Source organism: Moschus berezovskii, chromosome X, assembly GCF_049115385.1.
Source record: "Moschus berezovskii isolate FMDL1 chromosome X, NW_MosBer_1.0, whole genome shotgun sequence".
Classification (NCBI taxonomy): Eukaryota; Metazoa; Chordata; class Mammalia; order Artiodactyla; family Moschidae; genus Moschus; species Moschus berezovskii.
The window spans coordinates 92,006,332-92,020,702 of NC_142488.1; the positions used below are offsets into that span (position 1 = coordinate 92,006,332).

General features: G+C 44.8%; 1 protein-coding gene across 2 annotated transcripts; it reads left to right on the forward strand.

The window, feature by feature from the left end:
• The first annotated feature begins 92 nt into the window (after positions 1-92).
• LOC129564461 (uncharacterized) lies at positions 93-14,371 on the forward strand. 2 transcript variants are annotated; one of them, XM_088833680.1, is made up of 3 exons: positions 93-784; positions 1,779-1,950; positions 12,926-14,371. In XM_088833680.1, the coding sequence occupies exons 1-3, from the start codon at positions 100-102 to the stop codon at positions 13,002-13,004; spliced, it is 936 nt and encodes a 311-aa protein (XP_088689806.1). In that variant the 5' UTR covers positions 93-99; the 3' UTR covers positions 13,005-14,371. The 2 variants fall into 2 exon arrangements, with proteins under 2 accessions (XP_088689806.1, XP_055294444.2); XM_055438469.2 differs by lacking the exon at positions 12,926-14,371 and adding an exon at positions 11,420-12,906.

Genomic DNA, 14,371 nt, shown 5'->3' on the forward strand with positions numbered 1-14,371 from the left:
CCTCCCCACCCTCCCCTCCCCGCCCCCGCCGCTCCCCTCCCCACCCCGCCCCGCCCCCACCCTTTCCACCCCTCCCCCACCCTGAGGTCAGCGTTGCCAATGGCAACTCCTCGTGACTCTCATCCCGGCGGCCGCCATCTTCCCTGTGGACATCACTGCGGGCCCATCACGGTCTGGCACGTCTCTCTTGCCATGTCTGCCACAGAGGAGCACGACTGGATCCCGGGTGGCCTGGACAGGGCTGGTGGCAGGCCGGGCCGTGACCCCAGTCCCCTTGGGGTCCCGGCACCGTCTTGGGAGGGGACGGATGGGGTCGAGGAGGCCGCAGCCCTTCTGCCCTCCCCGGGGGTGTCAGGAGCCCTTCGCAGGGGGCACGGTGGGCCACAGGCCACAGTGGAAGAGGAGAGGGATATCGAGCCATTAGAGGAGGAGGAAGAGGAGGAGGAGGAGTCTGAGTTCGAGCTGGAGTACCTGGAGGAGGAGGAGCACCTGTTGGAAGAGGTCGAGGAGGAGAAGGATGCAGAAGAGGATGACGAGAGTGAGCAGGAAGTCGCAGCAATGCTTGAAGGCCACGGGGACCCCTTGGAGCAGTGTGGGCCTGTGTTCTGGGGTCTGGTCCAGTGCCTTCTACACAGTTTCTCCTACGATGACCATGCCCTGGTCTGGCCCCCTGGCGCCAGCCCGATGGTCAGGCACAGCTTCCAGCCTCCCTCAGGCCCTGGAGAGGGTCCCGCGCCTCCGCAGGAGCAGGAAGATCTGGGAGAGGGAGGCGCGGCCTCACAGGGTGAGTACCAAGCAGAGGGCGCCCCACCCTGGGAGCCTCAGGGTCCCAGGGTCCAGGGGGCTGCATCCCAGAAGTCAGAGGAATCCGCGATGCAGGCTGAGCTCTGGGAGGGTGGCGCCCTGGCTGTTGCCTCTGAGTCCTGGGAGGCTGAGGCCTGTGGTCCCGGCAGGGCCGAGGTGGGCAAGTGGCGGCCGGGCCCTCAGGCCCTTGTGGACCCTGTGGGGGCGTCAGGCTCAAAGGCAGGCCGCGCTCAGCACTGGCCTCTCATGGTTAAGCAGCGGGTCAAAGCTCTCAAAAACCTCCACGCATAATTTGCACAAGTGGAAGCCCAATTCTATAAAGACCTTTACGGTCTTGGCGAAAAGTATGCTGCCTTCTGCCAGCCTCTGTTTGATAAGAGAGCTGACATCATCAGTGCAATTCATGAGCCCACAGAAGGTGAATGTTAGTGGCCAGTACCTGTTCCAGAAGGAGCCTGGGAGGAGACGGAAAGAGAGCCTGAAGGGAAAGGGAAACAAAGGGCATCCCTCACTTTTGGTTGATGGCATTTAAAAACCTAAAGGTTCTCGGTAGCATGATCCGGGAAAATGATGAACTTGTACTGGAGCCCCTGAAAGATGTAAAAATAAAACTTCTCAGGGGTCCAGGAACCAATGAGCTTCGCAGGAGAATTTCTTTGTAAGGGAAAGGAGTACTTTTTCAACAAAGTTCTGACAAAAACATACAAATGCGGTCAGACCCAGATGATTCTGATCCCTTCTTCTCCAAAGGGCCAGAAATAATCAGCAGCACAGGGTGTGAGATCTACTGGAAAGGTGGTAAAGACCTCACCCTGAAAACCCTGAAGCTGCAGAAATGTGAGGGCCCTGAAGGTGTCGCACCAACCTCTAGGAAGGTGCCCAGCTATTCTTTCTTCACCTACTTCTCTCCTCCCTGGGGGTAGAGTACTGGATGTGGCTACTGATTATAAATTGGGTTATTTTTTTCCGTGAAGTTCCGGTCCCAAATTCTGTATTAGACTTTACAAAAGAAGCGAGTGATTATCAGTGTGAAGAGTCTGATGAGGTCCAAGAAGCTGAAGGTGAAGAGGAGGACAGCGATGAAAAACCAGAAGAAGGACCTGAAAAGGACCTGAACCCAGCAGAGGACAGCCGCGGAGAACCCAGGTATCTGTGTGCAGCTCTGAGTATCACCCAGCCACCATTCCTGAAATACATTTTAAAATTTTCTCCCCAAGATAATTAAAACTTGGTTAAAGTCTAGTTTCAAAACAGCTTAATGTTAGTAATACTTTGTGTGCTAGATAATATAGAACGCAGCATGTTCTGAAATGTACTTCATTCACAGCTACAGATCCTTTGAGCTGTAGCTGTAAGGCTTCCCCACGTGGGAAGTTTTTGAGACCTGGTAGCAGAGACCACCGGAGAAGGCAATGGCAAGCCACTCCAGTACTCTTGCCTAGAAAATCCCATGGATGGAGGAGCCTGGTAGGCTGCAGTCCATGGGGTCGCTAGGGGTCGGACAGACTGAGCGACTTCACTTTCTCTTTTCACTTTCACACATTGGAGAAGGAAATGGCAACCCACTCCAGTGTTCTTGCCTGGAGAATCCCAGGGACGGGGGAGCCTGGTGGGCTTCCGTCTATGGGGTCACACAGAGTCGGACACGACTGAAGTGACTTAGCAGCAGCAGCAGCAGCAGCAGCAGCAGAGACCACGGAGAAGGAAATGGCAGCCCACTCCAGTATTCTTGCCTGGAGAATCCCAGGGACAGAGGAGCCTGTTGGGCTGCCGTCTATGGGGTCGCACAGAGTCGGACATGACTGACGTGACTTAGCAGCAGCAGCAGCAGAGACCACTGTTTGTCTGGAACGCAGTTAATCGGATCAGGCGACTAAAGGTGACTGGAATGTGCACTAGCTGGGCCTTCGGCACTGAGCTGCAGAAATACGGTCTTTTGTCCTAACCGGGAGAAAGCAAAAAATGCCTTTGAGAATGTGACTATTGACAAAGGTGTAGTAAGTGAAAAATTTTCAAGGGGGAGCACATTTAATGACTGATACCTGTTTCTTCAGTTGTAAGTTTTTCTAGTTCATGGGACAGTCAAAAGAAAAGCAAATTAGTCATGGTGAGATTGTTGTTCATCGCTGAATTGGTCATTAAGGCAACTTATATCTTACCTATCCCTTCCTCTCTTTCTTGCTTTGCTTTTTCCTGTCTTTCATCTCTTCCTTTTATGGATATGGAAACTGAGAGTCTGGGAGTTTAAGAGTGTGATTGATGGAGAGAGCACAGGCTTGTAAGGTGGAAAGACTTATCAGATAAGTCTCTCTCGAGAAAAACCAACAACAACAAAGCAGGCATTTTGGTGTTTGGCGAGTGGGAGAGGACGTTGGTGTGAGGGGTGAGTGATTGACGACGTATCCAAAGCTCTGTGTTGCGAGAGGTAAATGTGGTAATTTCTCTTTTGACTTAGCAGGCATACGTTGGACTGACTGTTTTCTTAGATTTAGAAAGTCACTGTTGCATGTTACTGGTTTACAATTTTTCAAAATTAATTTATATATTTTAATTGGAGGCCAATTACTTTACAGTATCGTGGTGGTGTTTGCCATACATCAACATGAATCAGCCATGGGTGTACATGTGTCCCACCATCCTGAACCCCGCTCCCACCTCCCTCCGCACCCCATCCCTCTAAGTTGTCCCAGAGCACCAGCTTTGGGTGCCCTGCTTCATGCATCAAACTTGCCCTGGTCATCTGTTTTACATATAGTAATATACATGTTTCAATGCTATTCTCTCATATCGTCCCACCCGCGCCTTCTCCTACATAGTCCAAAAGTCTGTTCTTTACATCGGTGTCTCTTTGCTGTCTTGCATATAGGGTTGCCATTACCATCTTTCTAAATTCCATATATATGCGTTAATATACTGTATTGCTGTTTTCTCTTTCTGACCTAACTTCACTCTGTATAATAGGCTCCGGATTCACCCACCTCATTAGAACTGACTGAAATGCATTCTTTTTTTTTAATAGCTGAGTAATAGTCGGTTGTGTATATGTACCACAACTTTCTTATCCATTCATCTGCTGATGGACATCTAGGTTGCTTCCGTGTCCTGGCTATTGTAAACAGTGTTGCAATGAACATTGGGGTACATGTGTCTCTTTCAACTCTGGTTTCCTCAGTGTGTATGCCCAGCAGCGGGATTGCTGGGTCGTATGGCTGATCTATTTCTAGTTTCTTTAAGGAATCTCCACAGTGTTCTCCATAGTGGCTGTACTAGTTTGCATTCCCACCAACAGTGTAAGAGGGTTCCCTTCTTCTCCACACTCTCTCCAGCATTTATTGTTTGTAGACTTTTTGATGGCAGCCGTTCTGACTGGCATGAGATGGTACCTCATTGTGGCTTTGATTTGCATTTCTCTGATAATGAGTGATGTTGAGCATCTTTTCATGTGTTTGTTAGCCATCTGTATGTCTTCTTTGGAGAAATGACTGTTTAGTTCCTTGGGTCGTTTTTTGATTTTTTGATCGGGTCTTTTATTTTTCTGGAATTGAGCAGCATGAGCTGCTTGTATATTTTGGAGATTAATTCTTTGTCAGTGGCTTCGTTTGCTATTATTTTCTCCCATTCTGAGGGCTCCCTTTTCACCCTGCTTACAGTTTCCTTCGTTGTGCAAAAGCTTCTAAGTTTAATTAGGTCCCATTTGTTTATTTTTGCTTTTATTTCCATTACTCTGGGAGGAGGGTCATAGAGGATCTTGCTGTGATTTATGTCAGAGAGTGTTCTGCCTATGTTTTTCTCTAAGAGTTTTATAGTTTTTGGTCTTAGGTTTAGGTCTTTAATCCATTTTGAGTTTATTTTGGTGTGTGGTGTTAAAAAGTGTTCTAGTTTCATTCTTTTACAGGTGGTTGACCAGTTTTCCCACACCACTTTTTAAAGAGATTGTCTTTTCTCCATTGTATAGTTTTGCCTCCTTTCTCAATGATAAGGTGTCCGTAGGTGTGTGGGTTTGTCTCTGGGCTTTCTATTTTGTTCCATTGATCTATATTTCTGTCTCTGTGCCAGAACCATACTGTCTTTTTTTTAATTTATTTATTTTAGTTGGAGGCTAATTACATTATTTTTTTTAATTGGAGGCAAATTACATTCATATATTGGTTGGTTTTGCCATACATTGACATGAATCTGCCCCGGGTGTACATGTGTTCCCCCTCTTGAACCCCCCTCCCACCTCCCTCTTCCCCATATCCTCCCTCCAGGTCATCCCCGTGCACATTGGTTTGTCTTGATGACTGTAGCTTTGTAGTGTAGTCTGAAGTCAGGCAGGTTGATTCCTCCAGTTCCATTCTTCTCTCTCAAGATTGCTTTGGCTATTCGAGGTTTTTTGTGTTTCCATACAAATTGTGAAATTATTTGTTCTAGTTCTGTGAAAAATACCGTTGGTAGCTTGAGAGGGATTGCTTTGGGTAGTGTACTCCTTTTCGCTATAGTGACTCTTCCAATCCACGAACATGGTATATTTCTCCATCTATTTGTGTCATCTTTGATTTCTTTCATCAGTGTTTCATAAAGTCTTTTGTTTCTCTAGGTAAATTTATTCCTAAGTATTTTATTCTTTTTGTTGCAGTGGTGAATGGGATTGTTTCCTTAGTTTCTCTTTCTGTTTTCTTAGTGTATAGGAATGCAAGGGATTTCTCTCTGTTAATTTTATATCCTGCAACTTTACTATATTCATGGATTAGCTCTAGTAACTTTCTGGTGCTGTCTTTAGGGTTTTCTACGTAGAGGATCATGACATCTGCAAACAGGGAGGGTTTTGTTTCTTCTTTTCCAATCCGGATTCCTTTTATTTCTTTTTCTTCTCTGATTGCTGTGGCTAGGACTTCCAGAACTATGCTGAATAGTAGTGGTGAGAGTGGGCACCCTTGTCTTGTTCCTGATTTTGGAGGAAATGCTTTCAGTTTTTCCCCATTGAGGATGATGTTTGCTGTGGGCTTGTCGTATATGGCTTTTATTATGTTGAGGTATGTTCCTTCTATGCCTGCTTTCTGGAGAGTTTTTATCATAAATGGGTGCTGAATTTTGTCAAAGGCTTTCTCTGCATCTGTTGAGATAACCATATGTTTTTTATCGTTCAATTTGTTCATATGGTGTATCACATTGATTGATTTGTGAATATTGAAGAATCCTTGCATCCCTGGGATAAAGCCCACTTGGTCATGATGTGTGATCTTTTTAATATGTTGTTGGATTTGGTTTGCTAGAATTTTGTTGAGGATTTTTGCATCTCTGTTCATCAGTGATAAATTGTCCTGTAGTTTTCTTTCTTTGTGGCATCTTTGTCTGGTTTTGGTATTAGGGTGATGGTGGCCTCATAGAATGAGTTTGGCAGTTTACCTTCCTCTGCAATTTTCTGGAAGAGTTTGAGTAGGATAGGTGTTAGCTCTTCTCTATGTTTTTGATAGAATTCACCTGTGGAGCCACCTGGTCCTGGGCTTTTGTTTGTTGAAAGGTTTTTTTTTTTTTTTATTTTTATTACAGCTTCAATTTCCGTGCTTGTGATGGGCCTCTTAAGATTTTCTATTTCTTCCTGGTTCAGTTTTGGAAAGTTATACTTTTCTAAGAATTTGTCCATTCCTTCCAAGTTGTCCATTTTGTTGGCATGTAACTACTCATAGTAGTCTCTCATGACCTTTTGTATTTCTGGGTTGTCTGTTGTGATTCTCCATTTTCGTTTCTAATTTTATTGATTTGATTCTTCTCCCGTTTTTTCCTGATGAGTCTGGCTAATGGCTTGTCTATTTTATTTATCTTCTCCAAGAACCAGCTTTTAGTTTTGTTGATTTTTGCTACAGTCTCCTTTGTTTCTTTTTCAGTTATTTCTGCTTTCAGTTTTATGATTTCTTTCCTTCTACTAACTTTGGGGTGGTTCTTTTCTTCTTTTTCTACTTGCTTTAAAGTTGGGTTGTTTATTTGATGTCTCTCTTGGTTCTTGAGGTAGGCTTGTATTGCTATGAATCTCCCTCTTAGTACTGCTTTTACTGAATCCCATAGGTTTTGGGTTGTCGTGTTTTCATTTTCAATTGTTTCTTTGTATATTTTTATTTCCCTTTTGATTTCTTCCATGATCTGTTTGGTTATTCAGAATTGTGTTGGCTAGCCTCCATATGTTTGTATTTTTAACAGTTTTTTTTTTCCCCCTGTACTTGACACCTAATCTTACCGCCTTGTGATCGGAAAAGATGCTTGAAATGATTTCAATTTTATTTTAAAATTTTACCAAGGCTTATATTTATGACCCCGGATGTGATCTATCCTGGAGAATGTTCTGTGTACACTTGAGAAAAAGGTGAATTCCATTGTTTTGGGGTGAAATGCCCTATAGATATCAATTAGGTGTAACTGGTCCATTGTATCATTTAGCGCTTGTGTTTCCTTGCTAATTTTCTGTTTGGTTGATCTATCCATAAGTGTGTGGGGGGTATTAAAGTCCCCCACTATTGTTGTGTTACTCTTAATTTCCCCTTTCATACTCGTTAGCATTTGCCTTCTGTATTGAGGTGCTCCTATGTTGGGTGCATATGTATTTATAATTGTTATATCTTCTTGTTGGATTGATCCTTTGATTGTTATGTAGTGTCCTTCTTTGTCTCTTATCATGGTCTTTATTTCAAAGTCTATTTTATTTGATATGAGTATTGCTACTCCTGCTTTCTTTTGGCCCCCATTTGCATGAAATATATTTTTCCAGCAGCCTTTCACTTTCAGTCTGTATGTGTCCCTAGGTTTGAGGTGAGTCTCTTGTAGACAGTTTATATAGGGGTCATGTTTTTTTATCCAGTTGGCCAGTCTTTTTGGTTGGAGCATTTAACCCGTTTACATTTAAGGTAATTATTGATAAGTACATGGCAACCCACTCCAGTGTTCTTGCCTGGAGAATCCCAGGGACGGGGGAGCCTGGTGGGCTTCCGTCTATGGGGTCACACGGAGTCGGACACGACTGAAGTGACTTAGCAGACGATCCTGTTGCCATTTACATTTGCGGGGGCTGGTTCGATTTTATAAACATTTACTGTGTTTCCTGGCTAGAGAAGATCCTTTAGCATTTGTTGAAGAGCTGGTTTGGTGGTGCTGATGGTGCTGAATTCTCTCAGCTTTTGCTTGTCTATAAAGCTTTTGATTTCTCCTGAATATCTGAATGAGATCCTTCCTGGGTAGAGTAATTTTGGTTGTAGGTTTTTCTCTTTCATCACTTTAAGTATGTCCTGCCATTCCTTTCTGGCCTGGAGAGTTTCTATGGAAAGATCAGCTGTTATCCTTATGGGGATCCCCTTGTGTGCTTTTTGTTGCTTTTCTCTTGCTGCTTTAAATGCTTGATCTTTGTTAGTCTGATTAATTTGTGTCTTGGGGTGTTTTGCCTTGAGTTTATCCCGCTTGGGACTCTCTGGGTTTCTTGGACGTGGGTGGCTGTTTCCTCCCCCATATTAGGGAAGTTTTCGACTGTTATCTCCTGAAGTATTTTCTCATGCACTTTCGTTTTGTCTTCTTCTTCTGGGACACCTATGATTCGAATGTTGGGGCTTTTTAACTTTGTCCCAGAGGTCTCTGAGGTTGTTCTCATTTGTTTTAATTCTTTTTTTTCCCTTGTGCCTCATTTACTTCCACCATTCTGTCTTCCACCTCACCTATCCTCTACTCTGCCTCACTTATTCTACTGCTGGTTCCCTCCAGAGGGCTTTTGATCTCAGTTACTGCATTATTCATTATTGGTTGATTCTTCTTTATTTCTTCTAGGTCCTTAATTAAACATTTCTTGCATTTTCTCGATCCTTGCCTCTAGTCTATTTATCTGTAGCTCCATTTTGTTTTCAAGATTTTGGGTCATCTTTACTGTCATTATTCTGAATACTTTTTCAAGTATCTCCTCCTCTTTGGTTTGGTTTGGTGGGTTTTTAGCATGTTCCTTCACCTGCTGAATATTTCTCTGCCTTTTCATTTTGTTTAGATTGCTGTTTGGGGTGCCCTTTCTGCAGGCTGGAAGTTCGTGGTTCCTCTTAATTGTGGAGTCTTCTCCCTGTGGGTGGGGTTGGACTAATGGCTTGTCAAGGTATCCTGGTTGGGGGAGCTTGTGTCTGTGTTCTGGTGGGTGGAACTGGATGTCTTCTCTCTGGAGTGTAATAAAGTGTCCAGTAGTGAGTTTTGGGGTGTCTGTGGGTTTAGTGTGGCTTTGGGCAGCCCGTCTTTTAAAGTTCAAGGTTGGGTTCCTGTTTTGCTGGAGAATTATTGTGGTGTCTCTTGCACTGGATCTTGGTAGCTCTTGGGTGGAGCTTGGTTTCAGTGTAGGTGTGGAGACTTTTGGGTGAGCTCTTGCCTATTAATGTTCTCTGGAGTCAGGAGTTCTCTGATGTTCTAAAGTTTTGGAGTTAAGCCTCCTGCCTCTGGCTTTCGGTCCCTGTCTCACAGTAGCCTCAAGACTTCTCCATCCACACAGCATAGAAGATAAAACCCCTAGGTTTATTGGTGAAACAGTTCTCCACAGCCAGAAACACCCACAGAGATTCACAGAGTTATATAGAGAAGAGAAGAGGGAGGAGGGAGATAGAGGTGACCAGGAGGAGAAAAGGGAGAGTCAAAAGGGGAGAGAACAGTCTAGCCATTAATCTAATCCCTAAGTGCTCTCCACAGCCTGGAACACCCAGAGAGATTCACAGAGTTATCTACAGAAGAGAAGAGGGAGGGAGGAAGGCGATAGAGGTGACCTGGAGGAGAAAAGGGAGAGAGCAGTCAAGCCAGTAATCAAATCCTTAAGTGAAAATGGATACTGAAGATTAGACTCTTAGAGGTACAAAATTGATAACAAATATCAAAAAGCAAAGGTTAGAAACCTGGCAGAGAGGTTAGACTCTCAAAAGTAAAATATAAAAAATACAAAACATAATCAATCACAGTAATCAAAAACTATGGAATTTGTTTTCTAAAAAATAGGGGTTTGGGGGGAAACGTAATAGGAGGCTATAAAAACGCAAGTTAAAGGAGTAATAAAGAACTAAATTAACAAAAAATTAAAAAGTGATAACAGTAAACATATATCTAGGAATTTCTCTGGGCATTGTGGGGACTGTTCAGTGTCAGATCATCCCTTGTTCTGGCTTGTACTTGTTCTCAAGGTCCATAGGTGCCCCTCAAATGTCTCCAGTATTAAATGCAGGGTTTCAATCTGCTGTACCTGTTACTTCCAAAGCGGTCCCCCTTCTTTGTTTATTTTGGCTTCCTCTGCAAGTCTCTTCAGTGTTTAATTTCCACCGTGACGCAAGGGGGCGAAGGTGGCCGCTTATTTAGGCTCACTTGTTCAGTTGTGTTGTGGAGAGGGAGGGACACTGCAGACAAATACCGCTGGCGGGTGTGGGGAGTGCTCGCAGTGGATGGACCACACTGGGTTTGCCACAGTCCGAGGCAGCATGTGCTTCCCGGGTCTAGACTGATCAGTCTCCAGGGTGCTCTGCAAGGGCACTGTCCCAAGTGCCAAGTGGGCCCTGCGTTTCGTGCACTTCCCAGGTCTAAGCCGCTCAGGTTCTCAGGTGCTCCACAAGGGCACAGACCCGGATAGGCTGTGCGTTTTGTGCCCTTCCCAGGTCCAAGCAGCTCAGGCGACTGGGTGCTTGGTGAGCGCACTGTCCCAGGTGGGCCCTGCGTCTTACTCACCTGCCTGGTCCCCGCCACTCAGTTTCCTGGGTGTGCCACGAGAGCACAGTTCCAGGTGTGCCGTGTGTCCCCTCTGGGGAGCTGATCTCAGGCTGTGACACTCCTGGCAGATGTCAGCCATCTAGGATCCCAAGAAGACGAGGTCAGCAACTGGGAGCCTGCGCACAGTTTGGTGGAAGATGTGATCTCCGGGGCCAAGATTGCAGCAGCCCCTTGCCTTCCGGCTCTGGCTATCTCTCGCCTGCCTCCCTGCCTCCAGGGAGGGAGGGCCCTATATGGCAGCTGGCTTGCTCTCCTTTGGTATTTGCTCAATCCTTTGTTCTGTGAGCGTGCCAGGGGTGACGATAGAGCCTTTTGTGAGAAAGGTCTTTTTGTGTGTCTCTCTGGCGATCCCACGGTTTGGGTTGCTGTCTCACGTTAGCTCCCTCAGATTGTCCTCAGGGCATTCAGGCCCGGTGCTTACCATAAGGACCAGTTATGCAGCCTGCGCCTCCCTGCCCAGCCCCCACTCACTGGTGGTGGACCCCAGTGTCTGGGCCACTTCTCCACTGGCAGTTGTGGTTAGGCGCGTATTCTGTGGGTTTTTTTTTTTTTTCCTCCTGGTTATGTTGCCCTCCGTGTGGAGACTTCTCCTCTTTCCTGACTCCCTAGCCAGGATGGGTCTCCGCCCCTAACTCTTTTGTCTCAGTTTTTGCCTTTTATATTTTGTCCTACCTCATTTTGAAGAGATCGGGCTGCCTTTCTGGGTGCCTGGTGTCCTCCGCCAGCATTCAGAAGTTGTTTTGTGGAAGTTGCTCAGCATTCAAATGATCTTTTGATGAATTTGTGGGGGGAGAAAATGGTCTCCCCGTCCTATTCCTCTGCCATCTTGGGACTGCCGCCTGGTTTTCAATTGTTAATTGACTCTTAGTTCATCCCACAGCTGTCAAGCATAGAAAGACATGATGGAGGAAGAAACAATGAACTTGCCCCTCACGAATTTGAGATTTTCGGCTTCTTGGTAGCCAGTGGGAATTCTATCAACACTGGTTTTGTTCCAGATTTCATCATGTGAAATGTCTCATCCACTGACATCTGACTTTTTTCCTTACATTTGTCAGATACATTTGACTGTGTTTGCTCATGTTAAAAATAAAAATTTGCTAGCCGTGAATAAGCCGCAGATTTTTTAGATGTGTAACACTGATGCGAATCTTGTATCTTTTTGTTTTGGTCCCCTTTACTGTCATTGAAACCATTTTCTTTAGTTTTCTTGCATTGCAGGTGGATTCTTTACCAACCAAGTTATCAGGAAGCCCTTTATTGCAGCCACAGGTTAGTTAATATATCAATTGACAAACAATTTATGTAAAGAGAGAGATGGAGGTCTAGCCCCTACTTCATTTTAGTGAGAGGAACCAGTGGGTGACCACGCTGATCTGGAGACCAGATAGAGCTACTGAGCTGCCACAGACCAGCGGCACCAGCATCACCTGGGAATTTGTTAGAAGTGCAGCTTCTCAGGCCCCACTCCAGATTTACTGGATCATTATTCTGAAGGTGGCCCAGCTGTCAGAGCTTTACATGTCCTCCAGGTGGCTCTGAAGAATCTCAAAGGTTCAGCATCACATCGTAGAGCAATGATGGGCATGGGGCGGTGGACGGATGTTGTGAGGGACTGAGTTTCTCCTGTGGTGAGACCATCGTTTGTTCAGTGACTTGGTACAATTTTGGGTAAGCTGAATGGGACAGTAAAGGCCGGAATGGGCACGAGACTAGAATTCTCAAGGCCCTGAGATACAGAAAACCTCCTGGCAGGGCAGGGATTGGATGGTGGCAGTGAAGAAAACATGGATGAGGGAACAAACTAGGTTCAGAAGGATAGAACCATTATGATATCATGAATATGAGGTTTAAAAACATGCAAAACAATCACTGATTATAGATACATATATGTAGTGAAAGGTACGCGTGGAAGGAATGCATGCATATGTAACGTGTAGAAAGGCATGTATGAGGATGATAAACACCTGCTTAGGACAGTGGAGAGGGAGAGAGGAGAATTCAACTGGGAAGGGTTACTCTTACCTTCCTAGGGCTGCCGTAACAAATTACCACAACGGAGGTGGCTTAAAACAACATAAAATTTATTTTGTCACCAGTTCTAGAGGTCAGAAGTCTGAAAGCGAGCGGCTCTGGGGGAGAATCCTCCTTGCCACCTCCAGTTTCTGGTGGCTTCTGGCACTTCTTGGCTTGTGACAAAATAACTCCAGTCTTCACATGACCTTCTTCCCTGTGTCTGTGTATCTCTAATCTCACTCTTTCTGTTATAAGGATACCACCCAGTCCATTTAGGGCCCATCCCAAATCCAGGGTGACTTCACTAAATTAGATCCTAATGTAATTACAACTGCAAAGACCCTGTTTCCAAATAAGGTCACATTCACAGGTACCAGGGACCTGGACTTGGGCATGTCTTTCTGGAGGACACAGGTATGTACCGGGCTTCAACTGTACCTGTAGGGTAACATTTCTGAAGTTGGGTGATGGGTCCATGGATGTAGTATTCTTTATACCATTATGTAGGTCTGAAACATTTCCTGACCTTCCCCCCACCAAAAAGATGGAAAGAAGAAAATGGGCCTAAGAAATGGAAGCTATTTAAGGGGGGTGGGGTGGGGGAATGAAGTTGTAATTGACCAGAATACAGGATCAGAGAAGGAGAAAGGCCAGGGGGTTGACGGTAGAGGATTTCCTTTAGGCATTTTTTGGTAAGGCAGTGTAGGTGCCTTCTAGGTCTCATTGGTGACCGCCCCCCCCCTCCTTCTTTCATATTCTATGGTAGCATGTCTCATATCCTAATATATTTTCACATTTTTACATATTTGTGTCTACTTCCATCTCCCAACCCCTAGGATATGAGCCTCTGAATGATTGGGATCTTAAAGGGATTTATTTCTCTCTGTCCCTCCCAGAGCACCTATCAATAGTACTGTGTTTTCTTCTTAGTAGGTGCTCCATAAATGAGCACTAAAATAAAGGTAATGCAACACCATCCTCTTTTCTGTCATCGCTGTTAACATTTTGAAAGTGCATTACCACACAGTAACATGCAGTTTTCCTTATGGAGTGGCACAGGGCTTTGTCTCCCCCCACTCAGTATTTAATTTCATTAAATGAGTTAATACATATAAAGCACTCAGAAGAGCACGTGGCACTTAAGTGTCATGTAAGTGCTTGCTCTTAGCCTTACCATTTTAATCTAATTTTCATAGTGTTACTATTATCACTGAGAAGTTGAAACGCACAAGAGTCCCATAGCAAGTGCAGGTACCACTTTATAAATAAATAAAGCCAAGAGAATGTAACCAATTTAATAATAATAATACCTCTGAGACTAGAAATCTTGTGTCCTCACTCCCAGACTTTAGCAGTAAAAGTCTGACTACATTAGATAGCTGACAAACTACATTAAAACATTTATTTTCATCGATTTATAATTTATCCCTTATGTACATTCAGAGAGAAATTGAGACACCTTACAGTAAAAATACATAAACAATAGCCACACTGTTCACAGTAGCCAAGACATGGAAAAAACCTGAATGTCCATCAACAGATGAGTGGATAAAGAAGATGTGGTACCTTACTCAGAATGAAATAATGCCATTTGCAGCAACATGGAGTAACATCGATGGACCTAGAGATGACCATACTAAGTAAAGTGAGTCAGAAAGAGAAAGGCAAGTACCATATGGTAGCACTGACACGTGGAATCTAAAACATGACACGAGTAAACTTATCTGTGAAACAGGAACAGACTCTCAGACATAGAGAACAGACATGTGATTGCCAAGCGGGAGGAGTGTGGGGGGAGGGAGGGATTGGGAGTTTG